We start from the raw sequence: 20,553 nt of genomic DNA, 5'->3' as shown, positions 1-20,553 counted from the left end.
TGAAGAACAGATGACTGAGAGGATATATGATAGAGGTGTGTGAAACAGGTGACTATGGACTGTGCCCTCTTTGTACGTCTCTCATTCTCCTCAAAACGAAGGAAGGCTCTATGTACGGACTCATTCCTCCCTTGCCGTATCTGAATTTGTCCCGAGATCCAATCTGTTTATTTCTCAAGTTCTTCGTTTATTGCCTCACCTATATTGTATTTGACTCTGACCTACCACGATCCTTTGTTATTTACACTCCTATGTTCCTTATCGTTGTGCCCTCCCCTCTTATGTATGATCCTCTATCTTACCCCGTTAACCGCATCAAACGGGGCATTGTCATGGTGTATTGTGATATATAAATAAAATTTTATGTTATGTTATCAGTTATTTACTCTTTCGAATGGTACTGAGACTGAAGAATACGCCATGAAGCTATCCAAAGTATTACTTCACCCAGCATACTATTATTTTTTTTAATTCTTTATTCATTTTTGCATATTACAAGTGTATTAGATAAAATCATATGAACTTATAAATACACACTTGATTAACTCTCATATAACACATTAAATATAACATTTCATTACATATTTATATTCTATAATATCTTGAATATTATGTAATACACCTAATATCTAAACAATTATTATTAAATAGAAACCCTCCCATCCCCACCCCCTCCCGTAACAGAATTTCATACAAATATATTGAGACTATTGATATATTCATATGCATTATGAGATAAATAAAAATAATACCCACCCTTTTCCCTTCTATCAAATATCTTACTTTGGGAAAATGTTATCATTCATTACAAAAGTCTGTTAATAGTCTCCAAATTTTCTGAAATTTACCAAAATATCCTTTTTGTGTTGCTATTGTATGTTCCATTTTATATATATGGCATACAGAATGCCACTAAAAGTTATATTAAACTGGTAAAAGCATAGAGGGAAAGTGCATAAACCATTATTGGAAAAGCCACTGATTATCCCTGGGTATGACCAAGGAGAACTTGATCTATTTTTGGGATCTTGCCAGATTCTTCTGACCTGGATTGGCTGAGTGTGATGGCAACAGAGAAAAGACTTTGAAAGTGTAGGTAGTATACAGAGCACTGTTCCCTCTAAGCCAGTGGTCGCAAACTCAAACCCTTTACAGGGCCACATTTTGGATTTGTAGGTACTTGGAGGGCCTCAGAAAAAAAAAAAGTTAATGTCTTATTAAATAAATAACAGTTTTGCATGAGGTAAAACTCTTTATAGTTTATAAATCTTTCCTTTTGGCTAAGTATTAATAATAATATTGTAATTTATAGCGAAAGAGACATATGATCAAAAAACTGTTTATTTTACTTTTGTGATTATGATAAACATATCGAGGGCCTCAAAATAGTACCTGGCGGGCCACAGGTGGCCCTGGAGCTGTTGAGCTTGAGACCATACTCTAAGCTGAGCAGGAGTTCTCTAACTACAGCCCTGGCACTGTGGGGGCGGGGGGTTGTTTCACTATCACATTTTTATGTTCAAACATTTTTATCAATGATAAGAAAGAACAGATACAGAAAAATAACTAATGCACAAGTGTACAACAGAAACATTATAAGACCTCCCCGACAGGGTTTTGAGGCTTTTCCTCCTTTGTAAAAGCAAGTACTGTTCTTTGGCTTTGCTTGGGTTTTATGCACAGCGTTTTTTGGGGTGATTTTTTTTGTATGAAGTTTTTTTTATAGATTCCCTGTTACAAAATTATCCCTAGAACAGGGGTTCTCAACCCAGTCCTCAGGACACACCTGGCCATTCAAGATTCCACAATGAATATGTATGAGATAAATTTACATGCACCTCTTCACTTTATGCAAATCTCTCTCATGCATATAAAGTCCATGTATTGCTCCATGGTGCGACCTCATCTGGAGTATTGCGTTCAATTCTGGTCTCCTTATCTCAAAAAAGATATAGGTGCTAGAAAAGGTTCAAAGAATACTGACATGATAAAGGGGATGGAACTCTTCTTATATGAGGAAAGACTAAAGCAGTTAGGGCTCTTCAGCTTGGACAAGAGACGGCTGAGGGGAGATATGATTGAAGTCTATAAAATCCTGAGTGGAGTAGAATAGGTACAAATGGATCAATTTTTCACTCCGTCAAAAATTACAAAGACTAAGAGACACTCGATGAAGTTACAGAGAAATACTTTTAAAACCAATAGGAGGAAATTTTTTAACACTCAGAGAATAGTTAAGCTCTGGAACGCATTGCCAGAAGTTGTGGTAAGAGCGGATAGCGTAGCTGGTTTTAAGAAAGGTTTGGACAAGTTCCTGGAGGAAAAGTCCATAGTGTGTTATTGAGAAAGACTTGGGGGAAGCCACTGCTTGCCCTGGATCGGTAGCATGGAATGTTGCTACTCCTTGGGTTTTAACCAGATACTAGGGACTTGGATTGGCTACCGGGAGAATGGGCTACTGTGCTTGATGTTCTTATGTTCTTAAGTTCTTACATAGTATCGAGGAGGAAGGGATAGTAGATGGCATGGCTGGGCAGACTGGATAAGCCATATGGTCTTTATCCGATTTGATTTTTCTCTGTTTCTATCATGAAAACCAGACTGGCTTGCTGTGTCCCAAGCACTAGGTTGAGAACCCTTGCCGTAGAGAGAGCAAACACCGCATCCAGGAGGAAGAATAAACAAAAACAGACTGCAGGAACCTTGGATTTTTCTGAGCCCTGAGAGAGCTCATGTCAGCATGATAACATCTCCCACTTGTGTGGCTGATTCACCCTGCTTGCTAATGCAAAAAAACTATAGACTTGCAGGATCCTTCAATCATGGTCACACGTTCAAAACACAGACCAAGCCTCATCAGGATAAGTGACTACAAATTAGAAATATGCAGACAAAACCTGAACTGAATACCTCGAGAAGCCAGACTCTGAACGTGGTCTCACCCAAGAGAAAGAAAAACAGAAATACATTCCCTCCTCGAATGTGCAAAATACAAAGATAAAAGATATGCACATTTCCCAAAAGTAACAGAAAAGCAAAGACTTTCCACAAGAAATGAACAGGAAAAACTATCCTTGTGGAGAACAAGAGGAGCAGAAACAAAATCTATAGCATGCTGCCACCAGGCCAGAGACAACACTGAGCAGCACTAGAGCCTGGGAGCTATCTCTGGTATTTCTCTTCTATGCATAATAATAATGCTCTTTTACCATTTTTGCAACACTTTTGTCATGCTAGTAACATTTCTTGAATCCTGACCCAGACTTCATAAAAGGAACCCAGCTCGACACCTAGCTACAAATAAAGTTGTTTCAAGAAAAAGGTATCACCTTAAATTTAAAAAAAAAAAAAAAAATTGTTGATATTATTTCTCTAATCTTCACAATAAGAGAGACAGACACAAAAATGAGACAGAGAAGGGCAGACAACGAATTAATGAAAGAGAGGAAACACTTGTGGACTGCCTGTTTATCAAATTTAAGGTGGGAATTCCAAGGTTTTTCTCCCATTCTGTGTCTAGGGAAAAGGATCTTGATGAACTGGGGCCTTCACATCTGGAACCCCAACCTCATAAGTCAGCACATTATCCCCTGCCTCTGGTGCTCGAGGTGGTGGCCTCAGGAATCCTACCTTTCTGATGACTTGTTGTATGGTCCTGAGCTGCTGCTGCAGAGAGTTCAGCTGCTCCACCAAACAGTGGCTCTCCTGTCGCATAAAGTCTAACTCCCTACGCAGTATTTCCAGCTGCTCTGCCGCCTGTAATGACAAACCACCACAAAAGAAAAAGCACATGAAGAATGTCGAAGGCCTGAGGTGCATTAGGGAAAATGAGGAACCTATGAATGGATAGGCAAGCCTCAACTGCATCTCCACCACACTCAACAGTTTCTGATAAACCATTACAACCCTAAGAACAGAGGGGACAGTAAAGGAAGTCAGGGTGAAATACAGCTTGGGATGAGGTAGAAAGGAAAAGTGGTGTTTACACAGACATTCCTCCGAACTTCTTCCCTCTTACCTTGTTGCCTGCATTTTGCAACTCTCCTTCCTTCTCCCTGAGCACCACTGATTCTGGTCCCCCCTGGGCTTCTGTGGGCACGTCTGCTGCCTGTAATGACAAACCACCCAAAAAGAAAAAGCACATGAGGAACATCGAAGGCTTGAGGTGCATTAGGAAAAGTGAGGAACCTATGAACGGGTAGGCAGGCCTCAACTGCATCTCCACCACACTCAGCAGTTTCTGATAAACCATTGCAACAGAGGGGACAATAAGGGAAGTCAGGGTGAAGTACAACTTGGGATGAGGTAAAAAGGAAAAGGTGTTTACACAGTCATTCCTCAGAACTAGAGAATGACACGGTGACAAAATTCATCACCGTCCCCGTCCCCGCGGATAACCGCGGGAAATAAGCCCATGTCATTTTCTAGTGTCTATTTCAATCTCAATCCTTCTACACCAGCATTCTTCAAAGCAAAGCTTGTGGGTCAGTGGTTGTGGCCATTCATACTCTGATTCTTCCCTCTCTCCTTAAAGAATGACATGAAGATGGTTTCCCGCGGTTTTCCGCAGGGACGGGAACGGTGATGAATTTTGTCACCGTGTCATTCTCTACTCAGAACTTCTCCCCTCTTACATTGTTGCCTGTATTTTGCCCCTCTTCTTTCTTCTCTCTGAACATCACCGATTCTGGGACCCCCTGGGCTTCTGTGGGAACCATTACTGCCTTACTGGGTCAGACCAATGGTCCATCAAGCCCAGTGGCCCCTTCTCACGGTGGCCAATCCAGGTTACTAGGAGCTGGCCAAAACCCAAGGAGCAGCAATATTCCATGCTACCGATCCAGGGCAAGCAGTGGCTTCCCCCATGTCTTTCTCAATAACAGACTATGGACGTTTCCTCCAGGAAATTGTCCAAACTTTTCTTAAAACCTGCTACGCTATCTGCTCTTATCACAATCTCTGGCAATGCATTCCAGAACTTAATTATTCTCTGAGTGAAAAACATTTCCTCCTATTGGTTTTAAAAGTATTTCCCTGTAACTTCATCTAGTGTCCCCTAGTCTTTGTAATTTTTGACGGAGTGAAACATCGATTCATTTGTACACATTCTACTCCACTCAGAATTTTGTAGACTTCGATCATATCTTCCTTCAGCTGTCTCTTTTCCAAGCTGAAGAGCCCTAACCTCTTTAGGCTTTCCTCATGTGAGAGGAGTTTCATCCCATTTATCATCTTTCTCGCTCTTCTTTGAATATTTTCTAATGCCGCTATATCTTTCTTGAGATAAGGAGACCAGACTTGAAAGTAATACTCCACCCCAAAAAAAAAAGCACACCAGGAAAGTTGAAGGTGTAGACCGGCCTTAACTACATCTCCATCACAGTTTCTGATAAACTATTATAACCCTAAGAACAGAGGGGGCAGTAAGGGAAGTCAGGGTGGAGTACAGCTTGGAATGAGGTAAAAATGAAAAGGTGTTTACACAGTTATTCCTCAGAACTTCTCCCCTCTTACCTTGTTGCGTGTATTTTGCCCCTCTACTTTCTTCTCCCTGAGCACCACTAATTCTGGGTCCGCCTGTGCTTCTGTGGGCACCTCTGCTGCCTAGAATGACAAACCACCCAAAAAGAAAAAACACATAAGGAACATCGAAGGCTTGAGGTGCATTAGGAAAAGTGAAGAACCTCTGAACAGTTAGGCAGGCCTCAACAGCATCTCCACCATACTCAGCAGTTTCTGACAAACCATTATAATCCTAAGCACAGAGGGGACAGTAAGGAAAGTCAGGCTGAAGTACAGCTTGGGATGAGGTAAAAATGAAAAGATGTTTACACAGTTATTCCTCAGAACTTCTTCCCTCTTACCTTGTTGCCTGCATTTTGCAACTCTCCTTCCTTCTCCCTGAGCACCACTGATTCTGGTCCCCCCTGGGCTTCTGTGGGCACGTCTGCTGCCTGTAATGACAAACCACCCAAAAAGAAAAAACACATAAGGAACATCGAAGGCTTGAGGTGCATTAGGAAAAGTGAAGAACCTATGAACAGTTAGGCAGGCCTCAACAGCATCTCCACCATACTCAGCAGTTTCTGACAAACCATTATAATCCTAAGCACAGAGGGGACAGTAAGGAAAGTCAGGCTGAAGTACAGCTTGGGATGAGGTAAAAATGAAAAGGTGTTTACACAGTTATTCCTCAGAACTTCTTCCCTCTTACCTTGTTGCCTGCATTTTGCAACTCTCCTTCCTTCTCCCTGAGCACCACTGATTCTGGTCCCCCCTGGGCTTCTGTGGGCACGTCTGCTGCCTGTAATGACAAACCACCCAAAAAGAAAAAACACATAAGGAACATCGAAGGCTTGAGGTGCATTAGGAAAAGTGAAGAACCTATGAACAGTTAGGCAGGCCTCAACAGCATCTCCACCATACTCAGCAGTTTCTGACAAACCATTATAATCCTAAGCACAGTGGGGACAGTAAGGAAAGTCAGGCTGAAGTACAGCTTGGGATGAGGTAAAAATGAAAAGGTGTTTACACAGTTATTCCTCAGAACTTCTCCCCTTTTACCTTGTTGCGTGTATTTTTCCCCTCTACTTTCTTCTCCCTGAGCACCACTAATTCTGGGTCCGCCTGTGCTTCTGTGGGCACCTCTGCTGCCTGGAATGACAAACCACCCAAAAAGAAAAAACACATAAGGAACATCGAAGGCTTGAGGTGCATTAGGAAAAGTGAAGAACCTCTGAACAGTTAGGCAGGCCTCAACAGCATCTCCACCATACTCAGCAGTTTCTGACAAACCATTATAATCCTAAGCACAGAGGGGACAGTAAGGAAAGTCAGGCTGAAGTACAGCTTGGGATGAGGTAGAAAGCGAAAGGGGTATTTACACATTCATCCCTCAGAACTTCTTCCCTCTTACCTTGTTGCCTGTTTTTTGCACCTCTTCTTCCTTTTCCCAGAGCACTACTGATTCTGGGACCCCCTGGACTTCTGTGGGCACCATTACTACCTGTAATGACATAAGAACATAAGAATAGCCTTACTGGGTCAGACAAATTGTCCATCATGCCCAGTAGCCCATTCTCACGATGGCCAATCCAGGTTACTAGTACCTGGCCAAAACCCAAAGAGTAGCAATATTTCATGCTACCGAACCAGGGTAAGCAGTGGCTTCCCCCATGCCTTTCTCAATAACAGATTATGGATTTTGCCTCTAGGAATTTGTCCAATCCTTTCTTAAAACCTGCTACGCTATCCGCTCTTACCACAATCTCTGGCAATGTGTTCCAGAACTTAATTATTCCCCTGAGTGAAAAAAATTTCCTCCTATTGGTTTTAAAAGTATTTCCCTGTAACTTCATCTAGTGTCCCCTAGTCTTTGTAATTTTTGACGGAGTGAAACATCGATTCATTTGTACACATTCTACTCCACTCAGAATTTTGTAGACTTCGATCATATCTTCCTTCAGCTGTCTCTTTTCCAAGCTGAAGAGCCCTAACCTTTTTAATCTTTCCTCATATGAGAGGAGTTCCATCCCCTTTATCATCTTGGTCACTCTTCTTTGAACATTTTCTAGTACCGCTATATCTTTCTTGAGATAAGGAGACCAGAATTGAACACAATACTCCACCCAAAAAGAAAAAGCACACAAGGAAAGTTGAAGGTGTATACAGGCCTTAACTACATCTCCACCAACCATTATAATAGTAAGCACAGAAAGGGACAGTAAGGGAAGTCAGGGTGATGTACAGCTTGGAATGAGTTAAAAAGGAAAAGGTGTTTACACAGTCATTCCTCAGAACTTCTCCCCTCTTATCTTGTTGATTGTATTTTGCCCCCCTTCTTCCTGAGCAGCACTGATTCTGGGACCCCCTGAGCTTTTGTGGGCACCCCTGCTGCCTGTAATGACAAACCACCCAAAAAGAAAAAGCACATAAGGAACATCGAAGGCTTGAGATGCATTAGGAAAAGTGAGGAACCTATGAACGGTTAGGCAGGCCTCAACTGCATCTCCACCATACTCTACATTTTCTGATAAACCATTATAAACCTAAACACAGAGGGGACAGTAAGGGAAGTCAGGGTGAAGTACAGCTTGGGATGAGGTAGAAAGCAAAAGGGGTGTTTACACATTCATCCCTCAGAACTTCTTCTCTCTTACCTTGTTGCCTGTATTTTGTCCCTCTTCTTCCTTCTTCCTGAGTACCAGAGATTCCAGAACTCCCTGGGCTTCTGAGGGCACCTCTGTCTGGGGCTCTCCAGTCCAGTAAACTCTTCTCTCTGGCCGACACCTTTTTTTCATAAAAAGATTCAGTTTAGTTTTTGAAGCAAACAAGCAAGTGAACATTTCCTAAAATTCTCCTCAGAGGCTGATCTGACTATGGCATCTCAAAATTATTTTTGTTCAAGTGCTGTAGAAAGATGAACTCTAAAATAAATGTGATTTATTTCCTGTTACCAAGTAAACAGACAAAAGGGATTTTGTATGATTGGTAAGAGAAGGATTTATAAACTTATCTGTCCAGGTTTTTACCACAGACCCTTGAATGCTGAGAAATATCCACAGATCTACATTCTAGCAAACATTGGGCTCCTTTTACAACGCCGCGGTAATCGCTCCGATGCCCAAAGGAATTTAATGGGCATTGGTGCATTTGCCGCATGGCAGCTGCTACCACGACTTTGTAAAAAGTGTGTAGGGAGGGGATTGTATAGGATTAAACAAAAATACTGAAAAGGAAGAAAGGAAGCTGCTTACGTCTTGTGCTCTGAAAGCAGCGTCGGCTCAGTGTTTTCCTGGCGAAGATTCATGAAGTGCCTGACTTCTGTTACAAAAGAGAATGAAACAAAGATACAAAAAGAAGCTTTCCAGTTAATTTCAGGTTATAACTGTCAGTGATAGACATCCCATTGACTCTGTAGACTGTGTAAGTCAAATTTATGTATTATGTATTACATTATTGTTAACTGAGTCGAGCTCCTCTTGGTTGATGACTCGTCTATAAAACTAAGTTGTAGTTTAGTTTAATGTCTAACAAATTCTGGCCACAGGTCACCCTGGTCAAGATATCTGGTGACAGACTGGTGTAGGGGAAAGAAATGATTATTAATTCACTAAATAGCCTTCTATGAAAGGAATACAAAGAGTGTCTAACTCCTTTTGACAACAGGGATTATTTTGGGCAAACTGATGAACATGCCCACGCACATTACTGTCCAACTGGAGCAGACCAATGCAGGCTGCATAGAGAATGACAGGGGGATAAATTTGTTCCTGTACCTGTGGTATCTTAATATCCCCTTCCCGTCCCCATGAGTTCTGTCCCTGCTCCATTCCTGCAAGCTCTGCCTTAACCGCACAAGCCTCAAACACTTACGATTTTAAAGTGTTTGAGGCTTGTGCAGACTAGGACAGAGCTTGCAGGAATGGGGTAGGGATAGAGCTCACGGGGACGGGATGGGAATAGAGATCCTTTGGAGGCGGGGAAAATTTGGCCCCGCGTCATTTGGCATTTCTCACACACCACTGGGACTCTGCTGCCAACAGGTTATCTGGCATGATGAAATTTAATGTGGACAAAATGCAAAGTGATGCGTATTGGGAAAAATAATCCAACTCAGTTATTTGATGCTAGAGTTCACCTTGGGAAGTCAGAGTCCAAGAAAAAGAACTAGATGTCACTACGGACGATATGCTGAAATCTTCTTAGTGTGCGGCAGCGGACTAAAAAGCAAATAGAGTGCTAGGAATTATTAAGAAGATGGATAGTAAATGAGACAAAGATTATTATAATGCCTCTGTATCACTCCATGGTGAATATTGAGTTCAATTCTGGACACCATATCTCAAAAAAGATACTGTGGAATTAGGGAGTGATATTAGATCAGGAACTTTCTTACCATGATCAGATTAGTTAAAACCAGAAGCTCTTAATATTCTCATTCATTCATTAATAATTTCTAGGCTTGACTATTGCAACACTTTATACCATGGTATAACCCAAAAAGAAATAAGATTACAGATAATACAAAATACAGCAATAAAAATTATTACAAATTCAAAAAAATATGATCACGTTACACCACTTCTACAAGCAACACACTGGTTGCCAATTACACATAGAATAACTTTTAAAATTATACTGTTAACATTTAAAATTCAACAATCTAATGCTCTGATATTTTGGGATCATATCTTGATACCATATTCTCCATTTAGCGAACTTAGATCAACAGAACAACATTTACTGACTATCCCTGATAAACATGAACTGATATATTCTATGAAATTACTTCTGTAATAATTGTTTATTAACAATTACAATTCACTACTATAGTTTATATATTTTATATTATTATTATTTGATAAGAAGGGTGGGTGGGTAAAACAATATTTTTAATAATTAACTGTATGAACTGGTGTATTCTATGAAAATAATTCTGTAATAATTGTTCTGTAACAAATGTAATGCACTGCTGCAGTTTATAAAATAATAAAATTTTTACAAAAAAAAAAAAAAAAGTAATAGGGATCAGGAGATCTACTATTTTCTCGGTTTTAGCACCCCAGCTCTGGAACAATTTACCAATATATTTACAGAATGAATCCTCTTTAGAAAAATTCAAGTGTTCTTTAAAAAGTTTCCTGTATAAGGATGTATTTGAGATATAGATAGTATAACTTACCAATCATTAATCTCTTAGATCCTAATTAGACCTACGTGTAGGTCGCAAATTTATCTTTCTTTCTTTCTATGTTTATTTCTGCCTTTATATCTCTTTTTTTTTCCTTTTGTGTTACCCACCATATGTTTTTTCCCCCTAAATGGTTCTTCTCTTTCTTTAAAGATTGTAGTTCATCCCCCTCACCATCTGTACCAGTTATTTATTCATATGTATATATTTTGTATTTAATTGTATAAAAAACTGTTTTGTTTTGCCCCCTATTTTTGAAATGTTCTACGCATTGAAATATTTGACATTACATGTACAACAAACTTTAATAAAACTTGAACCTTCAGAAAAGAAGCAACCAAAATGATAAAAGAGATGGAACCCTTTCATATGAGGACAGACTAAAGAGGTTGGGGCTCTTCAACTTGGAAACAAGATAGCTGTAGGGGGGGGTATGACAGAGGACTACAGAACCTAAATAAACTAACCCAAGTGGTGTATATAGTCAAATATTACCCAGACCAAGGCTAGAGCCAGGCAGGGATTTGGAAGGGCTGGAGTAGGGCTTTAATGACAGCTTTAGTAATCGGGCCCTGAAGCAGCGGTTTCAGTCAGTTCCACGAAACGCCGGCCGCGTTGGCATTTGTGCAGAGGCATTCATGAGACCGAACACTGTGTTGAAGCTAAGTAACAAATGAGTCACTCTTTTCAGTATAAACAGAGATGTGCATGAAACAAATGACAAAATAGGAAACTAGATAAAATGAAGGAATATGTGATAAAAAGTATTAAAAAATATAAAAAATATATATTCTTTAGTAATATAAGGTTACAAGTTTTTATAAAATTTAAACACTCTAAGTTAATTAAAGATTTAAAGGCAACGGGTTTTTATGGCCGATGACTGGAGCAAGGAGTGTGGTAACTACGCCGATCAATGTGCGTAGGCTCCATATCTGAGGCCTTTTCCCGTAGAGAGAAAAGTCACAGAGTTGTATGCACTTCTCGAGAATAGTGGGAGTAATATTTTTCTGAGTATAATAGAGGACTACAGAATCCTGAGTGGAACAGAATGGATAAATGTGAATCTATTGTTTACTCTTAAAAGGACATTCCATGAAGATACATGTTAATACTTTTTAAAATGAACAGGAGAAAACATTTTTTTATTAAATGAATATTTAAGCTCTGGAATACATTGTTGGAGGATGTGGTAACAGCAGTTAGAGTATTTAAAAAGGACACGTTCTTGGAGGAACAATCCATAATCTGCTATTAAAATAGACATGAGGGAAGCCATTGCTTGCCCTGGGATCAGTAGCACGGATTGTCGCTACTCTGGGTTTCTGCCAGGTACCTGTGACCTGGATTGATCACTGTTGGAAACAAGACAATGGGCTAGATGGACCAATGGCCTGACCCAGTATGGCTATTCCTATATTCTTATAGTGGTCAGCATGGAGCATCTGCTCAGCAAGATGAACATGAGACAAAAGACAAAATATGTAGATATTTAATAGTTTTGCAAAAGGAAAAATCAAGATGAGAAGGAATGTCAGTCAAGATTTGCGTCGAAGTTGCCTCAGCTCTATCGCTCATTCTGTGTCTGACATTGAGGGAGTCGCTTTGATGCCTATTTTAGACATGCTATTGTTTCAGATGTTCGTAAACCAGCATTTGGACAGGCATATTGCATACACATCTAAACCTCGATTTTACAAAGCTGGGGTATACACATTAAAGGCACGCATATGTCGAGGGGGAGTGGTAACACAGAGAATGACTAAACTAAATCTTAAGTTTGTATACCGCATCATCTTCATAAAGATAGAACTCAACACGGTTTACAGGTAATTCAATAAATGAGGGAAAGACATAATAAGAAATTAGAGGTTAGATAGAGACCGGTATAGTCTAACCAGTCTGCCCAACAAGATAAATTCATAGCCTAAGGCAGGGGTAGGCAATTCTGGTCCTCGAGAGCCGGAGCCAGGTCAGGTTTTCAGGACCTCCACAATAAATATGCATGAGATAGATTTGCATCTCAAGGAGGCAGTGCATGCAAATCCATCTCATACATATTCATGGTGGAGATACCGGGTAGGAAAGGGCATGAAATAAAGATGGGCCTATACTATCGTCCACCCGGGCAAACCGGAGATAGCGATAAAGAAATGGATGCCGAGATGAAGCGAGAATGCAAAAGCGGTTACACAGTTGTTATGGGAGACTTCAACTATCCTGGGATAGACTGGAGTCTTGGAAGCTCAAGATGCGCTAGGGAGACAGAATTCCTGGAGGCTATACAAGATTGCTTCATGGAGCAGCTTGTTAGAGAACCAACGAGAGGAGATGCCACTCTGGATTTAATCCTAAATGGACTAAGGGGACCTGCAAAGGAAGTGGAAGTAGTGGGACCGTTGGGAAACAGTGATCATAATATGATCAAGTTCAAGGTTGAAGAAGGCATACCAAACGGAAAGAGAACCATAGCGACATCTTTCAACTTCAGGAAAGGAAACTACGAAGCAATGAGGGAAATGGTAAGGAAGAAACTTAGGAACACTTGCAAAAAATGGCAAACAGTAGAACATGCCTGGTCTCTTTTCAAAGACACGGTGAGCGAGGCACAAAATCTGCACATCCCCAGATTCAGAAAGGGGTGCAAAAAGGGTCGAACAAAAGACCCAGTATGGATGACTAAAATAGTGAAGGAAGCGATAGGCAATAAGAAAAATTCATTCAGGAAATGGAAAAAGGACAAAACTGAAGGGAACCATAAGGAGCACAGGAAGTATCAAAAAGAATGTCACCGTGTGGTTCGAAAAGCCAAAAGAGAGTATGAAGAGAGGCTAGCCAGGGAGGCACGAAATTTCAAACCGTTCTTCAGATATGTTAAAGGGAAACAGCCAGCTAGGGAGGAGGTGGGACCGCTGGACGAAGGGGACAGGAAGGGAGAGGTGAAGGAGGAGAAAGAAGTCGCAGAAAGACTCAACATGTTCTTCTCGTCTGTATTTACAAACGAAGACACAACCTACATACCGGAACCTGAACAAATCTTCAATGGAAATCAAGCAGAAAAATTAACATCCATGGAAGTGAGCCTTGATGATGTACACAGGCAGATAGAAAAACTTAAAACTGACAAATCCCCGGGTCCGGACGGAATCCATCCCAGGGTTCTGAAGGAATTAAAGGAGGAGATAGCGAAACTACTGCAGCAAATTTGCAACCTATCCTTGAAAACAAGCATGATCCCGGAGGATTGGAAGATAGCTAATGTCACGCCCATCTTTAAAAAGGGATCAAGAGGTGACCCGGGAAACTACAGACCAGTGAGTTTGACCTCGGTTCCGGGGAAACTGGCGGAAGCACTGATTAAAGAACACATCGATGAACATCTGGAAAGAAACGAACTTTTGAAAACAACCCAACATGGTTTCTGCAGGGGGGAGATCGTGCCTAACGAACTTATTGCACTTCTTCGAAGAAATTAACAAACGGATGGACAGAGGAGACCCCATAGACATCATATACCTTGATTTCCAAAAAGCCTTTGACAAGGTGCCTCACGAATGTCTACTCCGGAAACTGAAGAACCATGGAGTGGACGGAGACGTACATAGATGGATCAGAAACTGGTTGGCAGGTAGGAAACAGAGGGTAGGGGTGAAAGGCCACTACTCGGACTGGATGAGGGTCACGAGTGGTGTTCCGCAGGGCTTAGTGCTCGGGCCGCTGCTATTTAATATATTCATAAATGATCTAGAAACAGGCACGAAGTGTGAGATAATAAAATTTGCGGACGATACAAAACTATTTAGTGGAGCTGGGACTAAAGAGGAATGTGAAGAATTGCAAAGGGACTTGAACAAATTGGGGGAATGGGCGGCGAGATGGCAGATGAAGTTCAACGTTGAGAAATGTAAAGTATTGCATGTTGGAAACAGAAACCCGAGGTACAACTATACGATGGGAGGGATATTATTGAATGAGAGTAACCAAGAAAGGGACTTGGGGGTAATGGTGGACATGACAATGAAGCCGACGGCACAGTGCGCAACGGCCGCTAAGAAAGCAAATAGAATGCTAGGCATAATCAAGAAGGGTATTACAACAAGGACAAAAGAAGTTATCCTGCCATTGTATCGGGCGATGGTGCGCCCGCATCTGGAATACTGCGTCCAATATTGGTCTCCGTACCTTAGGAAGGATATGGCGTTACTCAAGAGGGTTCAGAGGAGAGCGACACGCTTGATAAAAGGGATGGAAAACCTCTCATACGCTGAGAGATTGGAGAAACTGGGTCTCTTTTCCCTGGAGAAGAGGAGACTTAGAGGGGATATGATAGAGACTTATAAGATCATGAAGGGCATAGAGAGAGTAGAGAAGGACAGATTCTTCAAACTTTCGGAAAATAAAAGAACAAGAGGACACTTGGAAAAGTTGAAAGGGGACAGATTTAAAACGAATGCTAGGAAATTCTTCTTTACCCAACGAGTGGTGGACACCTGGAATGCGCTTCCAGAGGGCGTAATAGGGCAGAGTACAGTACAGGGGTTTAAGAAAGGATTGGACAATTTCCTGCTGGAAAAGGGGATAGAAGGGTATAGATAGAGGATTACTGCACAGGTCCTGGACCTGTTGGGCCACCGTGTGTGCGGACTGCTGGGCACGATGGACCTCTGGTCTGACCCAGCAGAGGCATTGCTTATGTTCTTATGTTAGATCCTGAAAACCTGACCTGGCTCGGGCTCTCGAGAACTGGAATTGCCTACCCCCTGGCCTAAGGTATGATGCGATGCTACATACGCGTACTTGATCCTGATTTGTCCTTGTTGTTTTCAGGGCACAGACCATAGAAGTCTGCCTGGCTGTAGCCCTGTTCTCCAACTACTAAAGCTGTCATTGAAGCCCTACTCCAGCCCTTCCAAATCCCTGCCTGGCTCTAGCCTTGGTCTGGGTAAACTGAACGTGTATTCCCTATTTCAGAAGAGAAATGCGCATTTATATCCAAACAGATTGATGTCAGGATTTCTACTTGCTACTTCAGGAGGTCTAAGTCTTAGAAAGGTGCTCGTACGGAGCAGCGCTCCACTTGAGAGATCAGGGAAGGTCGCCCCCTCCTTAATCCCCCAGTGCTTGCCATCCTCTCCAAAAGTGAAACTGGCAAGGGATACCGGGCTCTGTAACAGAACTGGGAAAAACGCCATGTTTTGTCAGCAATATTAAAAACATACATGTGCTAGCACATACGTGTTTATGTGTCCATGCTGACCTGTTGATAATTTTAAATGCTTATGGTTACAAAATAGATGCTCCCACCATTCATAACTGGCAGATAGACATATATTCCTCAATGTATTGTAGAGCAGTGTCTACATGGGCAGATCTTGTTCTAAGATGCTAGTGGAACTTGTGATATCTAAGTTCTGATTTGTATATCCTTTCTAAAATCTGCCTCCACATCTCCCTGTGCTTTAGCTCCAATTCCTGGATCTGTCATGGCCTCTCCATGTGGGCCTACTGGAACCATGCCGATAGGCAATAAGGTTGGATGAGGGATAAACCTTTGAAGATGGATCCGTAGCCTGGATTTGAGTTTAGCTTACATCTTTCCAAACCTAAGTTCAAAGTGGGTTATGTACAAGTACAGTAGGCATTTCCATGCCCCAGGTCATAAACAGTATAAGTGGGATTTGAACCCTGGCTTTCCTGGTTCACAGGCCACTGCTCTAACCATTCCCTCACCCTAGTGTGACCACTGGAAAATGCAAGGGGAACAAAGGTTTAAGTCTGCAAGGGGGTCAAATGACTGAATAGATAGCCTTAATTGAGTGGTAGTCTAGAAGTCCTTCCTTACCAGCTCATCAGGTATAGTTCATCAAGAAATGCGGCTTCTTTTCGGGGCATGGCACTGGAACAGAATTCATGTCCTCATAAGGAAGCAGTGCTCAAAAGAAGCCGTAACCCCGGCACTCAGGCTGTGTGTTTACAGTACAAAATGTGACTCAGGGTTTGGACAGTGCTTCCAGCATTCCTCAGGCAGGGCTGGGGCTAATTTACAACCAGGAGGGGAGAGGGAAGAGAAGGGGAGGGGAGGAGTGAGTCCTGTGTCACTCTATCTTTACTTTCCCTTTTTTTTCCATGTTATTTTCAGCATTTCTTTCCTTTCTCAAATCCTTTAAGAAAGTATTTAAAAGGTGATGACTTTCTGGGATCCTGCTCAGTTATAGGCACTCACACAAGTGCATGCACGGAGTCCTATCAACTTTATTAGTGCAGGAGAAATGCCGCTTCTATGGGCAGCGTGGTTTCTTTCATTGGGCTAACATAACAGAGCACTCAAGCTACCAAGTTCCAGGAGGGAGACTTGAGTGTAGGCCAGTCCTGAATTTCTGACAACCTCATCCTGATACATTATGGGACCTGCAACAGATTCCAGCGGATAAAATTCGGGACTGCATATAATCACACTGCAAATGTGACAGAAGTTCAAAATAGTCTCCATTTCTACAATGGGGAAACTTGGCACCTCCGACAAAAGCGTTTATGTCACTCGACGTGAATATTAGAGACTGCACAAGGGCCTTCTCAAGGTGTGGAGGCAAGGCTAAAGGAAAGAAGTAGAGAAACACATGGAACGCATGCTCACTCACCTGAAAGCTCGGCTTCATGATGATAGGCAAGTGTAACACACAGACTGAAGTAGGTGCTCTTCAATACATGCAGGACAATTCTATGCAGGGTGCCTGGCAGAAGCCTATTCCACACAAGCATGTAAGAAGAGAGTGTGGCGTAGTGGTTAGAGCTACAATCTCAGCACTCTGAGGTTGGGCGTTCAAATCCTGCGCTGCACCCTGTGACCCTAGGCAAGTCACTTAACCCCGTGGAGGAGAGTGTGGCATAGTGGATACAGCTACAGCCTCAGCATCCTGAGGTTGGGCGTTCAAATCCTGCGCTGCTCCCTGTGACCCTAGGCAAGTCACTTAACCCCGTGGAGGAGAGTGTGGCGTAGTGGTTAGAGATACAGCCTCAGCACCCTGAGGTTGGGCGTTCAATTCCTGCGCTGCTCCCTGTGACCCTAAGCAAGTCACTTAACCCCGTGGAGGAGAGTGTGGCATAGTGGATACAGCTACAGCCTCAGCATCCTGAGGTTGGGTGTTCAAATCCTGCGCTGCTCCCTGTGACCCTAGGCAAGTCACTTAACCCTGTGGAGGAGAGTGTGGCATAGTGGATACAGCTACAGCCTCAGCATCCTGAGGTTGGGTGTTCAAATCCTGCGCTGCTCCCTGTGACCCTAGGCAAGTCACTTAACCCCGTGGAGGAGAGTGTGGCATAGTGGATACAGCTACAGCCTCAGCATCCTGAGGTTGGGCGTTCAAATCCTGCGCTGCTCCCTGTGACCCTAAGCAAGTCACTTAACCCCGTGGAGGAGAGTGTGGCGTAGTGGTTAGAGATACAGCCTCAGCACCCTGAGGTTGGGCGTTCAATTCCTGCGCTGCTCCCTGTGACCCTAAGCAAGTCACTTAACCCCGTGGAGGAGAGTGTGGCATAGTGGATACAGCTACAGCCTCAGCATCCTGAGGTTGGGAGTTCAAATCCTGCGCTGCTCCCTGTGACCCTGGGCAAGTCACTTAACCCCATGGAGGAGAGTGTGGCTTAGTGGTTAGAGCTACAGCCTTAGCACCCTGAGGTTGGGCGTTCAAATCCTGCGCTGCTCCCTGTGACCCTAGGCAAGTCACTTAATTCTCTACTGCCCCAGGCACATTAGATAGATTTTGAGCCCATCAGGACAGATAGGGAAAATTTTTGAAGTAACTGCTTGTAAACCACTTTGAGTATGGCTGTAAAAGTATACAAGTCCCAATCCCTTTCCCTTATAGAAAACTGTCCTAACAGGTGAGATACATACTAGACTTTAGATACAGCAGCCATAGAGCTGGCGCCTAATTGTCAGACCTATGCATACACTTTAAGTCACGTGCATAAATGGAAGCTCTGCCCGTGTAAATACACATATATTTACAGAACAGCGCTCAGGCAGAATGCTGGCATTCATGCATGTGTATGAGCACATTTGCACTTAGACACCATTATTCTAAACATTTCTACACGTAATAGGCAAATTGCATCCATGAACTTGAACCTATGTGGTAAAATTGCCCCCTGTTTGCTCACACACACGCAAATACAGACACTTTCAAGCACATACAATGGATGTATGCACACACAGAGTGTAAGAGCAGATAAGAAAAACTATCACGAGAAGCGCTTTAGCCCGCATCTGGAATAATGCAGATGTGTACACCAAGATCCTTGCTGCCAGGAAGAGTGGCACAGGCAACTGACATCAATGTTCTCTCACTCACAGCCACACACCAGGAGAGATGTGCAGGCCTGAGCAATTATTCACTCCAATGGGGAAATGTGTTCACTATAAAAGGAGAACTCTTATTATATCAGGGGACACGCCTTCCCCTATACAAGGAAAGTGCGTTTGCCTTAACAGAACGCTGGCAGCTGTGCAGGTGATGTGCTAAAAATAAGAACAGTTAAAGAGAGAGAGGAAAAAAAAATAAAGAGAATTTTAACTACTTTCTGGGCTGCTCCAGCTTTCACTCATCACAGAACTGTACAAGACAGGCTGGAAGATTATCACCTTTACTATTTAATATCTTTCTATCTCCACTTCTAACTTTAGCACAATCTATTGGATTTACGATCTTCGCCTATGCAGATGACATTCAACTCCTTCATCCAATCGACACTTCTAATACTTCTGACATAAAAGATATTAACAATAAACTGGATTCCATAAACGACTGGCTCTACTCTAACAAACTTTCCCTTAATGTTAACAAATCCCGTGGACTATTATTCTCAACCAAAAATACTGAATCCTTACCGGAAAAAATAGCTATTAAATTTGTTCCTATCCAAATGGAAACAAAAATAAAACTTTTAGGGGTAATTATAGATAAAGATTTATCATTCCACGATCACATCAGCTCTATAATAAAAACTTGTTTCTATAAACTCCGTATCATTCGTTCATTGACTTCAATCTTACAGACCGAATCAATCACAATCCTGGTTCATTCTTTGATCATCTCTCACCTAGACTATTGTAATTCCCTTTTTAACGGTCTCCCACAAAAAGAAATCCGACGTCTTCAATTGATTCAAAATACAGCAATAAAGCACAGTTACTTACCGTAACAGGTGTTATCCAGGGACAGCAGGCATATATTCTCACATGTGGGTGACGTCATCTACGGAGCCCCGGCGCGGACAGCTTTTCAAGCAAACTTGATTAAAGTTTCAAGTTTGCACACTGCACCACGCATGTGCGTGCCTTCTCGCCCACTAGAGGGCGCATCCCACCTCGTGGTCCTCAGTTCCATAACTAGCAAGGAAGCCATCCCCGGGGAGGCGGGCGGGTTGTGAGAATATATGCCTGCTGTCCCTGGATAACACCTGTTACGGTAAGTAACTGTGCTTTATCCCAGGACAAGCAGGCATGATATTCTCACATGTGGGTGACCTCCAAGCTAACCAAAAAAGGGCAGGTGGGAGGATGGCAATTTAGGAAAACAGATTTTGCAAAACTGACTGGCCAAACCGGCCGTCACTCCTGGATAAAGTGTCCAGACAGTAATGAGAGGTGAATGTATGAACCGAAGACCAAGTGGCAGCCTTACATATGTCCTCCATCGGAGTGGATCGGAGGAAAGCTATCGAAGCTGCCATCGCTCGGACCTTGTGCCCCGTGACTCGACCCGGGGGAGGAAGGCCAGCCTGAGCGTAGCAAAAGGAAATGCAAGCGGCCAACCAGTTAGACAGAGTGCGCTTGGAAACTGGATGCCCTAATCGATTGG

The 20,553-nt window shown here is 42.5% G+C and overlaps 1 protein-coding gene across 5 annotated transcripts in view; it reads right to left on the bottom strand.

The window, feature by feature from the left end:
* Positions 1–20,553, bottom strand: part of LOC117349270 — a 225,114-nt gene that overhangs the window by 94,564 nt on the left and 109,997 nt on the right. For 3 of the 5 annotated variants that reach the window (XM_033922530.1, XM_033922504.1, XM_033922512.1), the window contains exons 4-12: positions 8,757–8,823; positions 8,160–8,289; positions 6,917–7,006; positions 6,565–6,654; positions 6,215–6,304; positions 5,865–5,954; positions 5,515–5,604; positions 4,019–4,108; positions 3,631–3,756 (exon numbers count right to left, since the gene is read on the bottom strand). In XM_033922530.1, coding sequence (XP_033778421.1) covers positions 3,631–3,756; positions 4,019–4,108; positions 5,515–5,604; positions 5,865–5,954; positions 6,215–6,304; positions 6,565–6,654; positions 6,917–7,006; positions 8,160–8,289; positions 8,757–8,823 — 863 coding nt within the window. The remainder of the gene's footprint in view (positions 1–3,630; positions 3,757–4,018; positions 4,109–5,514; positions 5,605–5,864; positions 5,955–6,214; positions 6,305–6,564; positions 6,655–6,916; positions 7,007–8,159; positions 8,290–8,756; positions 8,824–20,553) is intronic. The other 2 variants (XM_033922521.1, XM_033922539.1) reach the window with 2 other exon arrangements.

The sequence above is a fragment of the Geotrypetes seraphini genome, chromosome 1 (assembly GCF_902459505.1).
Source record: "Geotrypetes seraphini chromosome 1, aGeoSer1.1, whole genome shotgun sequence".
NCBI classification, from domain to species: domain Eukaryota; kingdom Metazoa; phylum Chordata; class Amphibia; order Gymnophiona; family Dermophiidae; genus Geotrypetes; species Geotrypetes seraphini.
This window is presented reverse-complemented; position numbering and strand designations above follow the sequence as displayed.